The sequence below is a fragment of the Spinacia oleracea genome, chromosome 1 (genome assembly GCF_020520425.1).
Source record: "Spinacia oleracea cultivar Varoflay chromosome 1, BTI_SOV_V1, whole genome shotgun sequence".
NCBI classification, from domain to species: Eukaryota; Viridiplantae; Streptophyta; class Magnoliopsida; order Caryophyllales; family Amaranthaceae; genus Spinacia; species Spinacia oleracea.
The window spans coordinates 132,220,297-132,245,465 of record NC_079487.1 but is presented as its reverse complement, the minus strand read 5'-3'; the positions used below and the strand labels follow the sequence as shown (position 1 = coordinate 132,245,465).

At 35.4% G+C, this 25,169-nt stretch overlaps 1 protein-coding gene across 1 annotated transcript; it reads right to left on the bottom strand.

Moving 5' to 3' along the window:
* Positions 1–1,420: 1,420 nt before the first annotated feature.
* LOC110785628 (glycine--tRNA ligase, chloroplastic/mitochondrial 2) lies at positions 1,421–25,169 on the bottom strand. Its single transcript, XM_056829191.1, has 36 exons — positions 24,672–25,169; positions 22,814–22,864; positions 22,444–22,511; positions 21,066–21,147; positions 20,890–20,953; positions 20,287–20,342; positions 20,018–20,095; positions 17,864–17,938; positions 17,717–17,787; positions 15,983–16,099; positions 15,788–15,889; positions 15,477–15,603; positions 13,955–14,038; positions 13,134–13,220; positions 12,343–12,444; positions 11,709–11,772; positions 11,198–11,253; positions 11,022–11,093; positions 10,451–10,533; positions 9,403–9,451; positions 9,079–9,141; positions 8,889–8,978; positions 8,699–8,785; positions 6,721–6,792; positions 6,563–6,621; positions 5,880–5,973; positions 5,106–5,324; positions 4,783–4,877; positions 4,597–4,687; positions 4,407–4,511; positions 3,989–4,027; positions 3,664–3,753; positions 2,303–2,404; positions 2,046–2,127; positions 1,873–1,958; positions 1,421–1,777 (listed from the first exon to the last, which is right to left on the bottom strand). Exons 1-36 carry the CDS (start codon positions 24,918–24,920, stop codon positions 1,679–1,681), a joined length of 3,210 nt encoding a protein of 1,069 aa, XP_056685169.1. The 5' UTR covers positions 24,921–25,169; the 3' UTR covers positions 1,421–1,678.

Sequence of the window (25,169 nt, the reverse complement as noted above, 5' to 3'; positions counted from 1 at the left end):
TGTTGATGGTTATTCACTTTTTAAAAAATTATCTCCAAAGAAGGAATTAAGGTTGCGTTCTATTCACCTGATTTCCACTTATTTTTCCTGAACTTATCTTATCTGAACTTATCTGAATTTAATTGAACTTATCTGAACTTATTTAAGTTATAAATTGTACTTGGTCGACCCTTATTTTCCTGAACTTATCTTACCTGAACTTATCTTATCTGAACTTATCTGAACTTATTTTTCCTGAAATAAGTGGAAATAAGGTGAACAGAACAAGGCCTAAGATATGCACTTGAAAATTGTGACTTGTTTTTTATATATGTAAACTTTGGTATACACACGCCTGATATATTATACATACTACGTGACATTGTTTATTTTGTACTTAATGGACAAGTAAATATGAAGATGGAAGAGTATGTTTAGCAACATTCAATAGTTTGGACATCAACCTAATAAATTATACTCCGTATTTTATTTTTTTATCTCTCCCCAACCCTAAACTCATTGAAACGGAACGATATGGAGTTCTCTCTTAACGGGGATGAACATCTAATAGAGGTCAATGAATTAATTTGATTTTATATAAATGCACAATAATGAAAGATATAACAAATCCAAGTTCTAATATTATGTTAAATCTGGTAGAATAGAATGGGATTGTTCGACCCCATGTCTTGGAAACCACCCTTCAAGACTTTACAAACTAAGCTAGTTGACATCCACATAGGTAGAAGTTATTGGGAAATGTTTTTATTGATACGCGAAAATCAATAGCAAGGAGAGTTTTGGTCCACTTACGAATGACAAGGGATCCAAGACTCGACCCAGATTCGATTAAACCCGATTCATTCTCAAAGATTTGGGTTCAAAAAATATTAGACTCAGCGGATCTGGGACGGATCTGAGTCTATGTTCAATAGGGCGGATTTGGGTCTGTTTCCAAGAATTACAAACCCAGATCCGACTCATGGACCCATGTACATAATAATTTTTAACAAAAAATATTGATATTTAATACAGGTATAATTCAATATTTATGTAAAAAGTAGTATTATTAGAAACTTTCAATTTTTATTGTAACACAAAGCTAATATTTTGTTTTTCTTCCCTAAACAAACGTAATAGAATGTCTGTATTTAGTGGTTTAATTAAAACAACGTTACTTTACATACAAAATCGCGAAAATAAAGATAAAAATTAACACCCTTTAATTAATCAAATCACATCAAAGCACACATTACACATACCTAGGAGTAGGGTACAAGCGTACGACCAATACAAGATAGAAAGAAAATACAAACCAAACCACGTTACAATATGCACACAATCGTAGTGCGTAAAAAGAACAAAACCTTCTTGTAATAATAGGATCAGTTTAATTGCATGTACCCAGAAAGAAGTAGTCGCAGAAGAAGGGGTCACAACATGAACTCAATATTATGATTTGGAAATATAATTATTGTATAAGTGACTTTGTTATACTTGGAAATATAATTGTAATCATGTAGCTGAAGGTTATATAATTAGGACATGTGCACACTAATTTGAGGCGGAGGGAGTATTAATTATTAATCCGTATAATCCTAGCGTGTCCCGATAACCAAATGAGCTAAAAATTGAAATTTACGGCATATAATTCTAGAATAATGTACTAAAAAAAATCTTTGAAAATTATCTGAATTGCTCAAAATCCTGGCAAAGATGAGAGGTCTGCAATCCCTCTAGGAAGGTCTGCAATCTTCTTGAGCAGAGCAAGCCTATTATTCCGAACCTGTTCATCTTCCTGCAAATATCATTTTATACGATGTAAATCTTTCAAGTTTGATATATATACATGCACAAGTTTTCATTGTTTATGATACGGAAATAGGAACATACCACCATTACAAATACGTTATCAAAGAAATCAGCAAGTGGCTGTACTAATTCTGAGGATGCTTCAACAAAAGTGTCAATTTCAATACCTGTTGAAGGGACAAAAACAAATAAGCATTTTTACTGAACAAGTCGATCTTAAGAAACTATTAAGTGTAAACAGAAACTGCGAGTACCTTGATGAACTTGTTTGTTCACTGTCAAGAAAGCAGTCCACAATGCTCTCTCTTCCTTTGTCTCAAATATAGCTTCATTTACCTGGTACAATTTTAGAACAAAAAAAATACTTTCTAAGCGAGGAGGAAACTTAATACTCAAATATAGATTGCATGAACACCAAGCTACAGATTAATTTTTTTAGTTAACAGACTAAGAGATAACGAAATGTGCTGTTTTTATTTGTCAAGGGTTGCTGATAGTTTAAGAAGCGGACCTCTGTGTTGACATCTAGGTACTTTCCTCGGACAATCCTTGTCGGCCGGGAATATGCTTCGACAACCTTTGGAAGGAGATCATCTTTGAACAAGGCTTCCATCTGAAACAAGGCTTTCATCTTTCAATACAGTGGCAGCAATTTACAATTGAAGAAATTACAGAAAAATAACAACCACCACCCAGACTTTATCCCATTGTATTAGACGTTCAAGGTACATGTGATCAGGAAGGTAAAGAGCATGGCAACATTCAGTGAATATTCTACAAGAAGGTTGTTATAGACTGACAGAAATTAAAGAAGGAATATGATGGAAGAAGATGAAGTACTGTGACTATAAACTGGAAAATGATAGTTGTTCGAATGATTGTATGTAGATGCAATAAAATTTCACACTGACTGACTCACTCACATTACACCCCCAGAATTCGCACCAAAACGCAAAAAATGGATTTCTGGAATAAAGCAAAGAGTTCTTCCATTGATTCGTCCAAAAAGGGGAAAAAATGGCAAAAAAAACATGAATCTAAAGGCACCCATTGATTCGTCCAAAAACGGGGAAAAAACATGAATTTAAGTATTTGAAGCATTGATGACTTACTGTGTTGATTGGGTGTTCAATTCAATTGATGGCGCTAGTAAGCTCAAGAGTTTTGCAGATTTTTTTTTAATTTTTTTTTAGGTTTTGGCGATAGGCTACTTATATACCTGCATTTTGGGGGAAAATGGGGTGTGGATAGCAAACTTAAGGCACACGTATAACATCACGTGCAAGTCAATGCCGGAAACATGAAGTCAATGTCGGAAACTATCTTATTTTTATCTTTCGCAAAAAAAATTAACATTAAGGTGCAACTTCACAAAATAATATATAAAAGGTCATTTCTTGCAAAATCTAGGCTATAAAAGGTCCTTTTTGGCAAATTTGCCTTATTACACTCAAAAGACATATTGTTGGTCATTGAAAAATTCCAGAATGCGTAATTGACTTTCTTTAAAACAAAGTGATCTTTAAATCATACGAAATGAAGAAAAAGAAAAGGCAAGGTAAGGTGTTGGGGGCATAGTATGCGGGCCTAAGCACTCTACAGGCTCCAAGACCCGCATGTCACAACGATTTCAGACTCCTCATGCATATCACAGATTTTGAGTCCAGCAAAAATCCACTTGCACTTCAATAGTAGCAAGATATGAAGGTCGTACTTGAAACTATCTTAGTAGTAAAACGAAGGCCAAAGCTAAACTCAAATTATTGTTTAAACAATTGAAATAACTTGGTTCCATAACACTGAGCATAAGGACAGCAGATTTTTGAAACAATACTATTCAAACATCACAATGATATCTCAGAGAAAACACACCTTTACTGCTGACTTTGCTGCCAAACATGGCCAATTTGCACGCTCTAAGAGAACAGACCGGACAACTTCTGCATTTATTCCCTTGTCAACCTGCCATCAAAATGCACCCAACATGGACAGGAGCAATTATATTTCAGTCATAGGATTATAATGACCATTCAAGATTCCAAATATTAAATCAAAACTGGACATTATTAGTAGTTATCCAGTTCCATGGACCAGTCTTTCAATATCATATCTTATTATTTTTGATTTTTTGAAAGCAGCAATGTGATGCTAAAGCCAATATACAATGGGAAGCTCATAGCCGGCACAGGATACTCACCAGATATTGCTCGAGCCTCCGTGTTACAAATTGTTGTACCTGCAGAAAGGAACCATAACATAATGCACGTGATTTCAAAAACCATTTCAAAGAACCCAAATTTGAGACTAATTCAAACCAAAGGAGAACACAGAATGCAGCAGACATTGAATGGAAATAATGACGCAGGAATTTTGACAACAATACTAATTGAGAAGATGAAACATAACATCTAAAAAGATCCTTTCAGTAGAATCACCTATGAGAGTAAAAATATTTCTGTGGCCCTACCCTATCAAGTGTTAACTTGTTAACATCATCTGAACAGGGAAATCCTTTACATATATATGAGGTGTAAAAACAGAACTCCGAAAGAAATAATTGTCAATAACCACCATGAAACTAGAAGTGAAATGCGTCATTCAAGACTTCCTCTTACATCATCTAGTGTGTTGCTATCCACTTTAACAGGTTGAACCTCTGCAGCAAGCTCCAGAGAATCTCGAAAGTTCAAATCTTTATTATTTTCCACCAACAGTTGCACCTGCCATTACAGAAGCCGGGGAAAGGATACCATGAATTTGATGTAACGGTTTCAGTCCCGAGGCACATAAAGATCTAAGTCTTACCAGGCCATATGAAATCCTCCGCAGACCAAATGGATCATTTGTGGAACTAGGCTGACAACCTGCCCCAAATAAACCAACAAGGCTGTCCAGTCTGCAATTAAAGCAACAGAATGATACAGATGCCACCACACTAAAGCGCCATTGGAGTCTTAACATACTAAACTAAAAAAAAAACTTGTTATGAACCTGTCAGCTATTGCAAGAACATTTCCAGCATCTGTTTTCGGTAATATATCTCCTGAATGCTTAGGGAGTGTAATCTCATATAAAGCCTCAGCAATCTGTCAGAAAGTTTAGAACATTGAACACGGGATAAACAGGGGGGGAAGAATGTTGAATATCAAAATGGATGAATACATCGGTAGGCAACAGACAAAGAGGAATTCAACAAACAGATTCCCCCAATTCAAGGAGATAACAAAATAGTTGATTAGAGTCATAGTTCATGCCGTCTATACCGAATACAAAATCTACTAGAAAAATTTAGTGATATAGGTCAAGAGTTAAACCTGCTCAGAGTACCCATCTCTCAAAGCATAATGCCGAGCCATTATTCCTGCCAGAGAAGTAAATTCAGTCACAACAGCAGTAGAAAGATCTGACATAGCAAGGGATGCAGCTTCTTGTATAGTCTGGAGTTGCTCCGAATGAAAACCCATGGGCGAGGCTAATTTGGTAACAATAGTCTCAACACGTGTCATTTTATCCAGCATGGTTCCAAGCTTTTCCTGCTTAGGCACAATCTAAGTGAGAGCCAACTCAACAGAATGGAAAACTCAAAGACAAAAGGATATCAAATTCATCAAACAAGTATTTCACAGGAACAGTGGAAGACCATGTGGTTTTTGACATCTCAAAAACATATGTTCCCTTTTGAAGTGCGCTTTAACAAGGTTGGTCCTGGATGATAATTTCCTAAGAAAAATGGAAAACATTGATAAGACAGTTTCGGTCAAAAAGATTGTATTTGGCGGTTCTTTGCAAAGTTCCTGATGTATTAGATGGTCCTGCATATATTCTTCCTCAGAAAACTAACGGTGGAGTTAACTATCAAGAACACCCTTTTGAGAACTTTTTGCAAAATGAGGTTCATTTTGTGGAATATCACAGTCGAAGCTTAGTCCGAAATGGACTTTTCCAATACAAGTGGCAAAGTGAAAACATGTTTCTGCAGTCTATTAGTAAATTCGGGTTGTATACAAATATAAATCATATCAGCAGTAAGAGCTCAAGTACCATAACAAAGATGACCAAGGAAAAAATTGGAAAATACATGAACTTACTTGGAAAAGGATGCCATTAAGTTGACCTCTAAACTCTGAAAGCTTCTTTCTTGTGTCCGTCTCATAGAAAAACTTTGCATCTTCATAACGTGCTCTGTGGGAAATATAATTTTCAGATAAAAGAAGAAATTGTTTGGAGGCAACTAAAGAATAAAAGTAGTGAGAAGGTACTCTTAAAATAATAGAAAAATAAAAATAATTTTTTTCCTAGTTCTCCACAACAAAGAGTTGCCCAAAAGCTCCTGCTATGCGCACCCATAAGCAAGCTGAAGAAATCGGTCATCTTATGCAAAGATATTCGCCATTAATTACCACCCCCAAGATATTCCTGATAATCCTCAACAAGACCAAATGCCCGACACCATCTAGTTATCCCTCTCAAGCCCATATTTCCAACTTGCACTTATTCTGTTAAAATGGAGGACCAAACCACCAAATATAGAAAAAATTTGTCTACTCCTCAAGCAAAGAGCACATCTCTGAAGAGGTAGCAATGAAGGACTACAAGTCAAAATGAAAATCATCGCAATGGACATTCTAAGAGGATGAGTAAAAGGATGTCAACTATCAAAAACACTGTTTATACAGTCGCAAACAATGATGTCTATGGAGAGAACTCATACTCAAACACAAAAGTAGACACATCTAATGAAGTATGCAAAATTACAAAGGAGCTTAAAAACCTGAGCACTGCCTCATTCCCTTTCCTCACAACGTCCACATTAATGTCTCCATTTGCCACCTGAAATTATTCCAACAGAATGGTAATCACTGGGATAAACCACAAGCAGAAACACAGAATCAATCAAAACTAAGGCAAAAACACGAATATGAATCTCACCGCAATAAAATATGGCAACAACTTTCCACTTTTGTCAGCAATTCCAAAATATTTCTGATGCTTCTGCATAACCTACAGCATTGAAAGATAGAAGAAGCTGATAAAATAAAGGTATCTTTCACCCCCATTCTCTAAGTTTTCAGTAGGACCCTTGAAGACTACAGATAATTGGAGAGAGACAAGACTTCTGACAACTCCATCAATGAAAAAGCATACATGGTTCTATAATTTTGGAATTTTTGGGTAAAAGGACTACAAAGAAAAAAATAGAGTGATGTTTATCGTTGTAGCACTCAGGAAGTGCATACGTCTGTGGTTTTTCTTTATAATACTTAAGATCTTGTAAAACCTTTTTTCATAGAGTATCATAATTCCCCTTCATCTCCTGATTTTTTAATGATTAATCTATCTAAGATCACAAATCCCCACCTAAGGCTCTAGATAAACTATTATGCTATCATATATGTGATACAGATAAAAGGTAATTTGGTGAAGTATTACACAGTTTGCAGATACATATCCATCAATTAACACGAGAATTCAATTAATAAAATACCAAGTCAATTTAGCTGTTCATCAATATGATACCCCCACATTCCACAACATCATGAATCAAGACCTGGTAACCGTACATCTTAAGTCATGGATTCAAATCCTATCTCCATAAAATTAAAATTTTGTAAAAGGTTTGAAGTTTGGATCCTTCGACAAATTTACACTTTTAATTTCAAGAAGAAAGGTAAAAGGTAACTAATACTTCCTCCGTTTCTTCATACTTGCACCACACCCTTTTGGCACGCAATTTAAGGAGGAGATTAGAGAAACTAAACGGACAAAATAACTAAAATAGTTTTTCCATGGATAAGAGGAAAGGGTTAGGTTGTTACAGTTTAAATTGTTTTAATTAATTTGTCCGCTTACCTTCTCCAATCACTTTCTTAATGCACCAAAAAGGTGTATTGCAAGTATAAAGAAACGGAGGTAGTACTACTTATAGAAAAGTATTTGGTTTTCAAGTAAGAGCAAGATAAAAATTACAAAAAAGGATGTATTTAATCAACTATTGTAATACATTTAAGTATATAATTATATCAAATCTTGACAGCCAGCTTTAGGCTGCCCTAGAAGACCTGCTGGTTTTTGGAAATAGTAATCTTTATCTGTTTGGAGTTGTTTCGTCATGGTAATGCCTTTAGTTTTGGGGTATAAAGGTAGCTTGTCACTGGAAACCTAAGAAGCGCAGGTATGGTTTCCTTTATCCAAACTCTACAGAAATCTGGCAAAACTAATTCGAACTCAATTACCCAAACTAAGATCTGATTTTAACCGAAAAAATACTGAAAGTCTGAAACTAAACTTGAAATAACAGTTTACCCGATGATAAATTGATAACCCCATATACAAAATGACCCTGAACCAACTGAAAACTGACAATCTGACCGAATGACCACTTTACTAGGACCTGCTATCCAGCATAGACGATCTCAAACAGAACCCAGCCCAGCATAGATATTGCATTAGTGAAATATTACAGTAAATCAGAAGAGGTTTCAAGACCTAAAAATATCTGAAGTGTAGAGAGTAAAACTTTACAGCTAGAGTTCACCATTCCAATACTTACATCCTTGTTTTCGGGTTTTTCTTCAAATCCGGCAGTAACATATGCCCTTTGGCACATAGTATTACATTACACAAACTGATAAATACATACTTAGATATAAAAGTGAAAAATCAGATCTATCCAAGGAACTATGCATGACATCAAAACTAAGATGTTAAAGAGTATGACATGGGTAAAATATTGTCAATATTTACTCTTCCATGAGGCCCGTGACTGGAGAACCCTTATTACTAAAATTCTAAAAAAAATTTAAAATATCAAACAACTGAGATATAGGTAAATTAGCATTGGATGCGACGGTATGTAAATGAAAATTTTACAAAAGGGAAATGGCATCCTCAATATTAAATAGCTCACCATTGTTAGTAGATCTTTTGGAAGCATTAGGAAAGATTCGTCAAACTTTCCCAGTATTGGAGTAGGTGCTTCAATCAAATTGACCACCTACATGTAACAAACCAGTAAGAATCATTTTTCTCACAAATGATCCTACAAATAATCTATGTGACCGTTGAGTGTTGACACAGCTTATTAAATGCTTAATTACCTCGTCCAATAAACCATTAGGCATAATTACTTGCCCGTTTACAGTATCAGCTAACGCAGTTGAATGCTCTGATATAACTTTTTTACGCTCCTGTAAACAAAAGAATCATATCCGTAAACAAAGGTAGCCAGCACCCTTTTCCCGAAACCTAAACTCTTGAGGAACAACACGGGAAATTTAACTACAATACCTCAATATCAACAGATATACCAGCATTCTTCATTACAGCGATGTAGGATTCTGCACTTTCTACCTGAAAACATATCAAGTCAAAACACATTGCCTATGAAAAACCAAAGTTTCAAAGAAGGAAAACAAAAAAAGATACTATCATCTTACAGAGATAAAATTGTCCACTGTTCAGTACACACAGCAGAGTAAGATTCTAACCCCCTCATTTATTTTCACACCATATTAACCACGCAGGTGGTTGGATAACATAACTGTAAGAGGAGCGAAAATATGCAGCTTTCGGAAATTAAGAAGTCATATATATTCACACACATATACATACCTTGACAGTTGCAAAAGGGGTATTACGAAGACCATAAGATAAATTTCCACTGCAAAAAAAAACAAAATTCGAACATGTTCATATACTGTAGCATTTAACCGCAAAAATATGGTAACTGCAAGAATTTGAAGTTAAATTTAGGAATGTCCAACAAATTTTACATGTCGCGCTTAGCCAATGATGTCAACATGAAGTAGATTGCTTATAAACAAGAAGCGGAGTTGTACGTTAAAATTTTCAGAACATATCATAGAGGACCAGGAGTTAGCATGTAAAGAAACAACTTATAATGTTTGAACAGACTAGAGGCTTATGACCTTATATAAAGATGACATTTATAACAAAACTGCGGATGACACATATGAAAGTAGCTTGAGAAATAGCTGTAATGATCATAACAAGAAGTTCTAGTTCCTACAATGATGAGATTGCCAATACAGCTAACACAAGAGACGTTATTTAGGGGGTTGCAGTATCACTAGGAATAGAAATAATCACAGACAAAATTTTAGACAAAATTGACTCAAATCTATGACATGAAAAAGCAGTAAATGCGTAAGAAAATTTTCATAGTGGAGGTCAGCCTCGACACAAACAAATTCAATCATTCAGGACAAAGCTGCTGGCAAACTAGCTCTCCCATGGTCCCACCCATTGCCTCCCTCTCATGCTTACGTAGAAATCAAGATGAAGATCCTCAAGAAATAATGAACAGAAAAAAGGAGAAGACTAAATATTATAAAGGAAAAAGGACCACAAATCCCCATCAAAAGAAAAACAAATCTTTCAAGAGCCCCATTCCATGCAGGATTTCAGGAACCCTTGTTGTCGTAATAAATTAACTTCACTCGGAGAAGAATCATGAATTATCTCCGCTGAAGAGTACTACCCTTTAGATTCTTAAGAGGACCAGATCAGTATAAAGGGCTAAACTGGGATAAAATAAAATCACTCTGCAACTTCTGCAGGAAAAAAAAAAAAAAAAAAGCAAAGGAAAAGGCAATTTTGAGCAAAGAAAATTTTGAAGTAGGAAATGAATATAAATTACCTGTAAACTCCAGCAAAAGTAAATGGGATAATAACATCACCATGAAGAGCCATAATCCAACGAATAGGCCTACTGAACAAAACCTACAAGTACAGAATAAAAAAACTGTCAGCCATGCTTTTTCCTCATTTCTCAAACAACGATAATTTCAGCATGTATCATCATAGACAAGAGAAAGCTAGGGTTCAAGGGAAAATAAGGGCTATCCAAGTACAATTTATAACTAAAATAAGTTTTTATAAGTACTAATAAGTTTAGGAATAATAAGTAAAGTTTAGGTGAATAGAACGCATCCTTAGTCTCTCAATCTCAATTCACTCTATCCACTTTTTATTTTAATTACAATTCTTCACCTCCGTGCCTAACCCCAAGGGGTATTAAAACGTGTAAATGAAGTCAAATAAGGCCGCAACACAGAATAAAGCAGTTGAATTCCAAATGAATTATAGGTGACAGCACAAGCATAATATAGAGATAGTGGTCATATAATTTTGCGTAACTGTGACATAGCCAATATTTACAGAATAACACTGTCAGATAAATAATAACTGAAATCTTGGGGAACAAAAACCTGAGAATTCCAACGCATTGATTTCGGGAACGATAACTTAGCAATGGTACCAGGGAGATCTTCAGCTAAAACCTATTGACCACAATAGTCAGATTAGCTTCGCAGATACCCGTATTCAAGAAATCATATACAAAGAAAATGAAAGAAACAGATCAGTCAAGATGCTACAGTCGAACCTCCAAGGAAAATCTGGAGGGTTCAGTTACACGAGCATATATATACTGAGTCTTCCCTGAAGTTAAAAGAACAGCATACTGATCAGGACAGTTACGCAAGTACTAGTAGTATTAACAAGAGCCATTCATAGAAGTCGCATCAGAATGTAGATTTATGTTTATGAAAAGTGTTGAATGATCACAGTACATAGGAAGAGTTGAAAGACTGCAATCCAACTCAACTAGCCAGAGCATATTAAACAAGTTTTCAGATAATTATTTCTGGTCATTTCTTTGAGGGGGGGGGGGGGGGGGGGGGGGTAGAGGATGTCATACATAATAACAGCATGCCCTCTCTCATTTAGCAATGCACAGATATAGAACAACTCTTCTGGACTTTGGTCACAGTTTTTAAACTATCCTCTTTCTTTTCCTTCTATCATTTACACACTAAGCAACCTAGCCACGCAAGATCTGTAAGAAATCGAAATAGTTCCAAAAATGCATCAACAACCAAAAGACAAAAAATTACCATCTAATTTTTCGTATATGGAGTCCAGTGAAGTATTATATCTACGGCAGAAACCCTCAACAGCCTGTAAAGAAGTAGCTCAAGAATTAAAAGGGTGCAAGAATTTACTGTCCATAGATATAAGAAAGATTAAAAAAATGAATCACATGTTATGACAGAATTGGCTCCATGTCCCATGTTAACTAGAATTGTTAAGAGTGATTATACTGAAAGTCTGAAACTGATAAAGTTATATCAAATGGAAAAAAGGACATAATATAGTGCACCTCATGTAACTGTGGTTCATTAAGTTGATGAAGTAACATTCTCTAAAAAATTATATCAAGTAAAAAAATGGTAATGTAGATCAGTCTCTTAAGTTTGAGAACTTAATCTGTATGTGTGGGTGAGTGAGTGCACAGTGTATGCTTAGTTGAAATAAAATAGGATAGGGAATGTCAGTTTAAAGTATCTGAACCAAATAGATAGCCGATTTGTAAATTGATTTTTTATTCGGCTAGTAAATGTAGGTTGACCTAGCAAAATTTCAGAATATATAGGTGGAAGCATGTATGCTAGGCAGCAAGTTCAGTATTTCAGTTGACAAAAAATAACCAACCAAACACTAAGACTACAACTAAGGGACTATAAATACCTTCGTTGGATTTCCTTGGCCGTCAAATGCCTTAGAAACTGGGGGTCCTCGAACCTCAGTCTCATTTTCAGCTTGCTTGGCACACAAGCCATCAATGCAAACCTACAAAAAGAATTTAAGGTGATTCAATCCCTATTGTTTTCCTCTTCATTTTTTTATGTGTGTGTGAGTGGGGGGGGGGGGGGGGGTCGCTACTACAATTCTGACGTCAGATTTTGTTTGATAAAAATAGGAGAAGCTAAACAAGAATACTGCACATATACGGCATTCTGGAGATTGAGCAGAAGACCTTATAAACAAATCAACAAAGTAACAATCTGCGTCAGTTTAGATTCTCATTTCTGATAACCTTCAGGTTGCATAATTCTTTTTGTGATCATCTAGGAATGCTAACCATTCACCTCTCCCAGAAAAATCATTTAGGAAACCGTAACATACAAGTGTGGATATAATAGTCAAATTGTCCCATCCCCTTATCATTAAGGAATAAAACTGATTTCATCAAAGTACCGGCCATATAGATTTGTCGGCACCACTCTCTATCCATCACTCAAATAGGAAGTGGCTTGGAAACACCAAACAAACTCTAATATTAGGGCTAAACATGTTTTAAGCTGTCCTTTAATATGTACCAATAGAGGATCCCCAATTATCATGTTCCATGCATCAATATTACATTTATTAGCATCTCAAATTTGCTTAGCTTAAAACTGGCAGGGATGTTTAATCAACACTTTGAAGAAAAGAAAATTACAGAAGCAGAAAAGGTAAAGTAGTTTTTAGAGCCATACCACCAATCTTCGAGGTGTACCAAATGCTTGCACTTCATTATGACTCAATCTTTGCTTTTCCAGCAATTGCACAATAAGATCTTTCAACTGGAGACAACAAACATGAAAAATTACAAGGCACTACAATTAGAAACACTGACCAAAGGATTACAGGACCACTACCAAATGTGTTAACAGTCTAAAGTTCTTAACACTAATATCAGCGTACATTAAAGAGAGCACATGCATACACCCACATACACGAGGACCGGGAAAGATAGTGCATACTGGCATACTGTAATGAACCCGACTAATGAGGCATAAGCAGAGCAGCCCAACAGCAATAGCAACACAACAGCCCCAACAGGGACAGCAGAGAATGTTAGTATAAATAGAATTAGAGGAAGAGAGAGAAGGGCAGGAAATGGGTAGTGAATTGTGAGACTTGTGACCTAAAGTCACTCTTTTGGAGATTTGTAGTCTTAAGCTACTGCCTATTTGTATCCGTACTGTTTGGTGCTAATCAAAAGCTTCTTCTTTTCTATATTTTTGTGTGAGTGTGTGACAGATTGAAGAAAGAACTTTTCAGTTCTTTACACATACCCACATGCTCGTTCACGACATTAGTGTTTTACTTTCTCTATTTTTCGTTATGGAAGGGTAGGATTTACAAAATTAACATTCAGGTTGATTTGTAATCATATATCCATGGTGTTGCCAGGTAGCAGCGTAAAGCAAACACAGTTGTTAAAACTGTTTAGAGAATAATTTGGGAGTGAGATAGATGATCATCATTATATAACCAGAAACAAGCAATAAATAAAATATAAGAATGAACCAACCTGCTCAGTTGCATGCGGTACATCATGTGATGGCAACTCTTCTGTCCCAATTTCAAGGGAAAACATCCTTGGCTCTACAGACACCTGATTAGAAAATTGAATTTGATTTAGAAATTAGAAACTTGAAATTTGAAGCAATTTGCAGTGATTTATAAGTCATATCATAGGATTTAAATTACAAATTTCACGAGAAATAAAATAACACAGCGCATGAACTGGCAGAAATCTTGCTATAAAGAATCGACACAGTATCATGGGATCGTCGTAGAACTTTAGAGATGTTGATTCGGTTGGTGGAAGATAAGACACTAATAAGATGACAGCAGCTTCACTACTACAGCATATATTGCTAGCTAAAATTCTAAATACATATAACTGCCTCCCACCGAAATATGGCTGATTTACAAAAAGATATTACGCATAGGGTATAGTAAAAGTTAAGTGACTACAAAAGAGACAGTAAAAAAGTTTCTAAGCCCTTGAATGAAGAACTAAATTTAAAATGTTGACAATTTGATGAACGTTTTCGATTATATGTGTTTCAACAGAGGTACAACAACATATACACTCCAAAATCAAGCTCTTCCTGACCTGATAGACAGACGTTAAGTACTTAAATCTAATTCAAAGGCCTTATTGACTAGTGCCAGATTGTCACAATTCCATCTTCACTCCACTTCTTTTAAAAGTAAGCCTTGTTACTGTTCCACATGAATACATGATATCTAAACTTCAGGACCCTTTTAGCTTTGAACCGTCACAGACGAGTAAAAGTGACAAAAGCAACTTCAATGACAAGCATTAAATGACATAACTTTTTTGATTTCTAATACTATCCCTTCTTTACAATAAACACTGATTACTAATTAGGACTACCCATAATCTAATTTTACGAAAAGAACTCTAAAGAGAAATCACGTGTTCCATGTGAAATATTAATGTTGGACTAGCATATACATGATCCCTTAGTCCCTTTGTTTTTCTTCTTTAGCCTTAATGTCCTAAAAGTTTTGCATGCACTGTATCAGTCCCATTATTCTACGCTATCCTAAGATTTCCTCATCCAATTATAAACCTAAAAAAAACTACAATTAGTTACAAAGGTAGAAGATAAGGGCCATTCAGAGATCTTCATGTGTGACAAAGTTTGCATGGATCAGAAATGGGGACAGAAATAGTATTAGCCAATATGACAATCTGTTACACACAATGGAGTGATCTACGTCTACACTCTACAAGCACATTAGTTGCAGATGTGAGATTTATCATTTTGGAGATGCTTGACAATATAACCAAATAGAAATAGAACAAACATACTTGCATTGCATGAGGGAATTGACCAATGAAATAAATCGCGCATCACTGCATGCAATTTAGGCCAGCAACAAGCGGATGGCCACTTTTCCCTTGTTGGGCATAGACATGATCTGTAAAACATATGCTACAGCTGCCAAAAAAGGCCTAGAAGAACCAGAACCAGAACCAGAACTAGAATTTTACATATATCACGTTTGCAGTATACCTTTTCTACTGCAGACCGGAGGATCTCACTCGGAGAAGTTAGAGGACCAAGCTCAGCAGCAACGCCTAAAGGATGGCCAAGAGACTCTCTTGTCTTCAGCCACAACTGAGCACATTGACGAGCTAAACTGATGCATTGCCAAAATAAGAATGAGAATATGCTTTTGTATATTTTATATTAACACCTCTAAAGGAGTACAAAGTTGTTTGGAAACTCTATACTACAAATGAAAGATACCCAACCACTCAATATAATCTGGATTCTGGAACAAGTAAAGCACATCTATAAATTAATGACAGAAGTTTACGCACCTTCGCATTCGACCAAAGTAACGAGCACGTTCAGTTACACCAACAAAGCCCCTAGAATCTAAAATATTGAAAGCATGAGACGTCTTCAGAAGCTGATCATACCTAGCACATTTTATAGACATGTTAATTTTCCTGACCATATACTTTGTCCATAATTATCAAATAGTTGCACTTATGAAAAGCTGTGGAACATACGCAGGGATTGCTAGGCCCAATTCAAGCAGATGGCGAGCTTCCTCCTCAAAAAAATCAAAATGTTTCTTAATATGATCGACAGAGGCATGCTCAAGATAGTAAGCACTCATTTCCTTCCTAAAAGTAAGCATCCCCGTTCATGCACAAATAAATGGCACAGGTCAAAATATATTGGATAAAAGAACAAGCCCAAAAAATAAAAATAAATTATTTCATAACTTAGAAGGACTATAACGGAAGTGAAGGGTAGAATTCGTTAACAATAAAACATACAGCAGCAAGAATGCAAAACTATTCCATGGAAATAATTAAGTGGTGATGTACCTTGCTACCTTAAAATTAGATAAGATGCAGATGTTAACAACACATGAGATAGCATCAAACACTGATAGAAGTAAGACGCTCATATCTCTCTCTGACCTGCTTTAATACTGTAATACGACTTGTTCACATTCAGAGGTTCATGACCTCTCTTTGACCAAGCTCTGATACAATCTTTAGGAGCATCTAAAGTAGTTTGTAATGGTATTTTAAGGAAGGAACATGGGATGAGGATTAGATGGTGTGCTGCAGAAGGGTCATAGAAAGAAGGAGAAATAAACGAGGAAAGATATGGAGGAGATGTAAGAACCTAACGTATCAAAACTCCTAAAACACGGAGGATAACTTCTTCTCCTTTTTTGACAATTCTTTGAATGTGTCACCAGATACACAAGCACAGTATCATCACCTACATTCTGAGAATAAGATGGAGATCTAGAATCACTACATACAATTTTTTTATTGATAAAACAATAAACTTGAAGTCTCACTTACCTTAAGTTTCATGCACAGCTACAATAATTAATACACTCCCTCTGTCCCAACTTAATCGTCACATTTTCTATTTATGTTCGTCCCAATTTAATTGTCATACTTCCTTTTATGGCATGGACCCACTAATATTTTCCAACTAATAAAAGTTATGGGCCCACATCCTCTCACATTCAATTAAAAAATTACTCCACTACCTCAACATCTACTTTTCTATTAAAATTTAATAGATAAGCATACAACAACTTATCGCATAAAACTCTGTAAAAACCTACGTGCGACGATCAAATTGGGAAGGAGCGAGTATCTGAATGAGATTTTGCATCACACTCTCCAACAAACATGCAAGGGAACGTGCACAAATATGATGAATTATCACTTAATCAACATATTATAGAGTAGCCATTGCAGGAACTAGATCTTGCTTATTGGGAAGGCTATATACATCATAGCCTCCACAGTCCCTCCAAACAACAGGATCCCCAATGGATGGTGCTGGTGATGGTGTTATAACAATGGCAACAACAGAAACTATAGTCATAATAGCAACTGATTGATTAAAAAATAAATGACAACAATAAGACAAATTGATTAACCTCGATTATGATAAACAGTACGAGGTTAGCAACTCAAATTCATACATATACCACTCCCTCCGTTCCTTAATAAATGCCTTTTCAAAGATATGCACACAGATTAATGAGTTACTCGTGCATTGGTTTTCATAACTAAGTGATATTGCATTGGTATATCAAAATAACAGCAGTGCATTTATGACTTATGTGATCAACAGAATGGCGTGGGAAAAGTTATTAAGTGAACTATACTAAGGAACACAATGTAACTTTGAAGACGGATAAGACTCTGAAACACGAGGCACAGAATCTGTTGCAAAAAAGTTAAATGGGGTGAATTATTTACTCATTCTCTGAAAACAATTCTCCATATGTGATCCCATCAGCATACTCAATTTTCTTGAAATGATCAACTTCCTGCAAACAGTGATGGAGAAGTTTCAGCAGAAACATATAGACTGGAATGTGGAAGGATATACCTAGAAACACTGACCTGGAGCAGCATGAGGATTCTCTCTAGGCCATAAGTGATTTCAACAGAAACCGGCAACAATGGAAGACCTCCAGCCTGAACAAAAATGAGAGACAGACAACATAAAACAAATAGATATCGGAAGATGAAGGTGGACAACTTTTTCATGATACATTTGAATGCGAACATTATTAAATACTAGAGGACAAGTACTCCAGGAAGCATACACCAAAGACAACACAATTAAAGGAAGCCTTTGTTTAAGACCACTGATACCGAAATGATGCCTGTTTCAGATAACCAATTCGTGATTCTGTCCCTAGAACAAACTTGAGATTGAAGGAAAGACTTGGTAATCAGTCTGCTAAAGCAAGCTTAACACAATCACATCCAAATCGAAAGTTGATGATTCATAATACATATGTTACTTGCAATATACCATTTTGACATAGTCAGACCCTATACTAGTATTTTTGCACAATCTATAACTTTCTACTAAAACAGACACAAGGAATGACACATGTCACTTCTTGGAGCAAAATGTTCCCGCAAAAAACCTTTTTTCCTAAAAAAATATCTCTATTTTGTTTATTTTTTAATTTTCTATCATTTTTATTACTAAATGTTTATGTATAGAACAAACAATATTGGTTTATAGATTATGACAATAATAGATAACACGTAATAATAATTTGCTAAAAATAACTTTTAGTAACATTTTAGTAAAACCGATGTATTAATATTGAAAAATATATTCACTCAATATTTGGTCAAATGACCATATTACGCATATCGAATATTTTTGTCAACTTAGCATATGAAGCATATAAAATATTTAATACGTAATAGGAAGAAAGTTGCATATTAGATGATTAAATGAGTATGTTCGAGATTTATTAATAATGTAGTAGCTTTAGGGGGAGAAATATTTCAATCAAATAATAATTTTAAAATTTCCATGCGTGCATGGGACCTGATCTAGTATGCATTCATATTTTAGTCTAAATACAACTGTATCAGAATTCAGAAAACAGACATAGACCTTTCAGGATTCAGAATTATGCATTTTTTAGGATAAACAATTATATATATATATATATATATATATATATATATATATATATATATATATATATATATATATATATATATATATATATATATTTAGGTTCACATGAGAACTACCTTACGGTGAGAACTTTTCTTATGGTGAGAACCTTCATCTTCACCATTGATTTGGATGAATCTTGACCCTTCAAATAATATATCACAATCTGTACTAATCGTTTTATTTCCTTCCCCTCTACTTCAATACCATTAGAACCTTGATTTCCTGCCTCCATAATACAATACGTCGTAGTGTTTTTGTTTTAAGTCGCTCGTAAATGATCAGCTTCCATCATTGGAAGATCGAGTAAAAATCCAACTCGTTTTGGCGGATATTCGCAAAAACATTGTAAAAGTTGCATGTACAGTACTACGGTACTACTACATGCTTCGTATCAAAGTAGTGGAACAAATTAATTCATGGTCAGAGATTGCGATTGTATCAGAGAAGTACAGAGTATCATACTTCTTATATTTACCTAATTACTTTATTCCAATTTAGTATGGGTAAAAATTGGGGTTTTTTGTTCTTCGAAATTAGATTTGAATATAATATGCGTATTGTAGTATTAATCGATTTAAGTGGCCATGGGATGAGTTTTATGCTGCTTGTTGATCTCACTTTTTACCATAGTGAATTGATGATTTCACCTACATGTTTGTATCCATACTATGGAGGCATTGCACGAATATTTTTTATGTGCATATTTTTGAAACTGAATATGCATGTTTTTGGAACTAAATGTGCATAATATTTTAACTATATGAACTGTGTATATTGTATTGATAATTTTGACCAGAATGTCCAGATTATTTTATGTTTTTAGAAAATCAAAAATTAGTATACAATTAGAAAAAAAGTGTTGCATATTTAGTTCAAAAAATACGCACAAATAGTTCAAATAATATGCACATATAATTCAAAAAATATGCACAAAACAGGTTCTCATGATATATATATATATATATATATATATATATATATATATATATATATATATATATATATATATATATATATATATATATATATATATATATAATAAGGAAGCAAGAAAGAAGTATAACCTGCTGGAAGTACGTAAATTGAGTGATCTCCATCCCATCCATCCAAACTTCCCAACCCAATCCCCACGCACCAAGGACCTAAAAATAAGTAGTGACAAAGTAAAACAACAGTGAGATGCTAAGAGACACCACTGCAGACTTGCGGAGAACTTCATAAATTCAACCAGCAAGCACAGCAGTTAGGCCATCATCATATGCCAAATAATCTCCACTCTCGTAACAAAAGAATTCAGGAAATGCTTGGTCCAGCTGTGAAAAAGAAAAATTACCGGACTTTCCCAGTTGTCCTCCACAAAACGTATATCATGTTCATTGACATTAACACCTGAAATGATGCAAAAAAGGATAACTAAGACAGAGATGGTACGATGGGAATCTATATGAGCACCAAAACAACAACAAAACCTTCAATGTGCACCAAATAGCTCATGGTTGCTATTTTTCTAACAATCAAAAGGTAAGTGTAACCCTTTCTCTTTGTCTTTGGTAACTATCCTTTGTTTATCTAGGTTGAATTGGGTTCAACCTCATTTGGATTTGAGGCAAGGAAAAAAAGAATGAAGTAGGTTTGGATCACTGTTTCTGACTTGATGGTGTGCATGAAAAGAAGAAAAAAGCAGAGGATATTTAAGGACAGAGCTTGTTCACATATTGCTATCATTATTTTCATTTTTTATTTTTTGGCGAGGTCGTATTTTGGAGTTAAATGTTGCATCCAGGTGACCCTCATCTCCTCCTGATTGTTATGTGAAATTACAAAAGATGATCTGAGGGCCTTTTTGTGGCTCTAGCCTACCTCACGCGTGAACGATGTTTTTGGCTCAGTAAGATAACTAACAAGTACAGAAAGAGAAACAAATTAAAATAGCTACCTAAAGCAGATAGGCTCCGGATGAAGAGATCTTGAGAATTCCCAGGATCTGGTTTCAATATAACCTGAGATCAAACTCCAAATAGGAGTAATAATTCACTTAAAACCCATAAAAGGAATGTTTTTCAAGACTCACATGTTTTTCTTGTTAGGATACATTAATAATAAAAGCTCTACCTGAAATTGGGTGTGGCGTTGAAGACGGTTTGGATTTTCCCCATAGCGACTATCGTCAGGCCGGATGCTAGGCTCTACATAACTTTCCAAAAGAAACTCATATCAATGCTAGAGCAACCTACATAACAGATGAATTTCAATAGAAATCACAGGAAAACAGAAACAGCTACAACTCCATAGTGGATGCCATGATGAAGATGCAAGATAAATCTCTTACGGGCATGACCATATCTTACTGCATTCATCACCAGTTATTGTGAATTGTGGCATGAGTCATGTCCTCAGAAACTGACATGTCAGAAGGAATTCACCCTCTTCCATTAATTGACACCGAAATTCGATATATAAGGTCAACATCTAAACATGTGCAAACACTTCCCATTGAACTATTGCAACCATCCATAAGAGAAGATATTTATTATTGAAATCACTAGAAAGACATTGCACCAAAGTATGGCAAGCACTAATATTCTTAAGAGGTGGATGGGTGGGTGGTGGGATAAGACAGTGAACTGGTGGTTGGCCTATATCAGGTGGGAGGTGGATTGGTCGAGAAAATGGTAGATTGTCGGTTGGATGGGGCTGGTAAGGGGGAGAGAGAGAGTAATTGTTGTGCAGGAAAATTTGGGAGGTGGGTTGGTGGAGAAAATGGTAGATTCTTGGTTGGATGGGGCTGGTAAGGAGGAGAGAGAGAATAATTATTGGGCAGGCAAATTTGGGATTTTGACTTCTTATCAACTTTTCCTTCGGTTTTGTTCCATCCCACTGGGTTGCAAGTAAAGAATGGAGGATGTATAATCTTTAGTAGTTTAACTATGTCATTACTGAATCATATTTTTTTGAAAAAAAGGAAATTTGTATAAGATTTTTGAACCAGTACGTAGCACATGCCACCAACTTAATAAATATTAAAAAAAAATAAGCAAAAGAAAAATAAACGTAAATCTACCATATACCAAATGATTAAGCCTTTGCTTCTCAATTGGACTTTGTCTCTCCTGAATAACAATCTCAATATCCTACCATAAACCAAGAACCTCAAACTAAGGGGTGCAAACATGTAAGGAGTTCGATTTTAAGATTCTAGCAAACGTAGTAGATGCATCAGGACAAACCAAAAATATTTCTGCTGTAAGGCGTCCATGACATATACAACTCCATTTTAGTAGTATGAGTTCACTTTACTCATTCAGAAAAGATATAATGATTAAATTCACCTTTTAGCACAAAGCTTTTCTAAGATGCAAATATATATAGCGGAAGGATGGCAGGAACTAAAATGATAAACATTGAATCAAAAATGATAAAACATTTTGTACCACCTAGGCCCAAAAAAAAAAAGGAACAGCTACACAAAATGTTCTTAGTGTATACTTACGCAACATTCCATGGCTCTGGACCAAGGACCCTCAGATATGTCAGGGGATTCATCGTCCCAGCTCCAACCTGAGAAATGCAAGGAGCTCAATGAAGTATCTCAAAGGCAAAGAAAAAACTCGGATAAGCTATAAACATTTAAGAAGTAAAAGCACCAAAGAAAGTAACAAGAATAAATTGTCTTTTTTGTATAAATGTTCTGGGAGTAACATTTGTATCTGTTTTATGAAAGCCATCATGGGGGAAAAAGTTACATGTATTTCAAACCCACTGCATGCACCAAGTGGGGACACCCTAACAGAAGGTGTTAAACAAAGAAGGTGCAAACCACAGAAAGAATCTGCTTTTGTACAGAAAATTAAGATGATTACCTCAGTGTTGCTGCATTGCATAACTGCACACCCAACAGAAGCCCAATATTCCTGCAGGTACCAAAAAATGAAATGACGTGAAAAAAATACCAGTCATATGTGAATGGAATTCAATGTCCAAACTCAAAATAACTAATTCAGGAAGGGGCAATAGACATCCTATGATCAGATCACTATTTAATTTATATAATTACTTGACCCCGAAAGAGAAAAGCATAGATGCTGAATTTGTTGTCAAAACCATCACCAAGAATGACTTTCTGAGCTTTGGTGCCGTACTTTTGGTAGAATAATGCTTAAAAGTTCAAACAGTTATTGTCTCTCAGGGAAATGAAATACTTGATAGAAAGGGATACAGTATTGTCTTTAAATGACAGATAGAACTGAAACAGTTGCCATTATTCAGCTTTAATCTGGATAAAAGAATAAACTGCATAGTTACCTCTCAATTGTTTGGTTAACTAAAATGCATACATATCACATATCCCAAAAGCTTAGTAATTTAAGCTGGAAGAGTCACTAGATAAGAGATTATTAACAGATGAAATTAAATGCTTCACTACATTGTCCTTCCCTTCAAATATAATACATATATTTTTCAGATCCATCGAGAACCTTAAAAGATAAAACTGCAAGGACATCGCTGACTGTTTCCAATCTTTTCGAGGAAATGTAATGTTCGGATCTTCAATAAAAGAGGGTTCTGGCTTTGTTAGGTCTGACACACTACACTAACACTTTGAACCATTTGTATTTCTATGATCATGACAATGAAGGCATGGTCTGGTAGCAACCACTGTTTTAGATATAGAACAAGTTCTCAATTACTTCATGGATCAAAATGACTTCCAGGCTCAGCAAGCAGCAGTTCACAGTAGGATTTTGTTTTTGTTCTAGGAATCCGTAACTACTATCCCCTAACACCTCCATGGCCATCAAGGTTTTTTCACACATAAACTAGAGATATCCAAAGTCCTAAGAAACAACACGTTTGACAGCCTTAACTTCTAGTCCTATTCTATACTTTCATGGCCATCTATCCTCGTGTAATCATTTACCCAATTTGCTTTCCCAAATATTAAAGTGAATCAAACGGTCTATTATATCCAGGAAACACGTTAGGCCACAATCAAATTCTTTAAGGCATTATTGCAGATATTTTCAAAGGTAGACACCCACGCAGCAAGATGGTGCCTTTTATTGGTTTGTCACCCACGCCTAATGCCCCAAGACTCACAAACTAAACCAATTCACATCCGAGAAGAAGGACAATCATAGAAAAAGCAGTCCATTAACACTTCTTGATGTATAGCTTCTCTTTGCCCCTACAACAAATGATCTAGGTTCCCCAACGAAAGAAAATGCGAAACTTCAAAGAAACCCAAAGGTTTCATACGTCCAATCACCCCAACTAAGATATATATTATCCCAATTGCATAACATCACTCCCTTAGTCTATAACATCACTCCCTTAGTCTGAAATCCTAAGGAGATAAGACACCATAATTTATTCAGGAAACTAGCATTTCAAAGATCACTCTAATGAGAGTAAGTACCAAAACCAATATTTTCTAATTAGATTAATACAATCATTTTACATACTAATACACTACTTCTCCATTTCCAAATGAGCTTCCTGATTGACTTACATTGTCTCCAAACACTGTTTTCGAACATTAATATCTTTAATTGCATGCTAGTAAAAATCATAAACTTGGATGAATTAAAATATACATTGCGATGAATCAAGTAAGAGCTAAGTCATAACATTTCCATATTTATATTGGCAACAATGAAAGATCAAAGACTTTATTGAAGTATGACCCAAAAGTCAAAAGAGAGAGAATTTGAAGAAAACCTGAAGCCGCTGAATGGCTTGTTGAAAAGTGGGCACAGAGGCAGTACTAGGAACTGAATTGGGGTCGCCATTGTCGGAAAAGTTGTGCTGCAAAGTGGAAGCGCCGGCACTTGAAGAGGCAAAAAAGCGACGATGGAGGGGTTTAAAGCAAAAATGACGAGTTGGGTGAAGAATAAAAGAGAAATTCTGGGGTTTATAGTTATGGGGTTTGAGGACAGAGATTACTAATGGCAGTGTGAGTATGCCCATTTATTACTACTAATTTGGTTGAGAAATTTACAATTAGACGAGATTAATGGTGATTGTGTTTCAATTTATGCTGTTACTGGGTATTATTTTTCGCCATTGAAACAGAATTTGAGTTCTTTCAAGCTTTCTAATGGAGGGGGGAGTTTGGGTTTTGGGTTTTGGGTTTTAGGGAAGAGGGGGAGAGATAACGAGGGAGAGGTGTAAAAAGGGTGCACCACGCTTGGGAATGGATCGGGTTGCAGAGGAGTG

Bases quoted from the DNA above. Each gene is read 5' to 3' on its own strand.
- LOC110785628 (XM_056829191.1), bottom strand. From the start codon at position 24,920: ATGGGCATACTCACACTGCCATTAGTAATCTCTGTCCTCAAACCCCAT. The intron at 2,128-2,302 runs GTCCGCTTCTTA...AAATTGTACCAG, and splicing joins ACCTAGATGTCAACACAGAG to GTAAATGAAGCTATATTTGA. The intron at 1,778-1,872 runs GTATGTTCCTAT...TGATATTTGCAG, and splicing joins ATAACGTATTTGTAATGGTG to GAAGATGAACAGGTTCGGAA.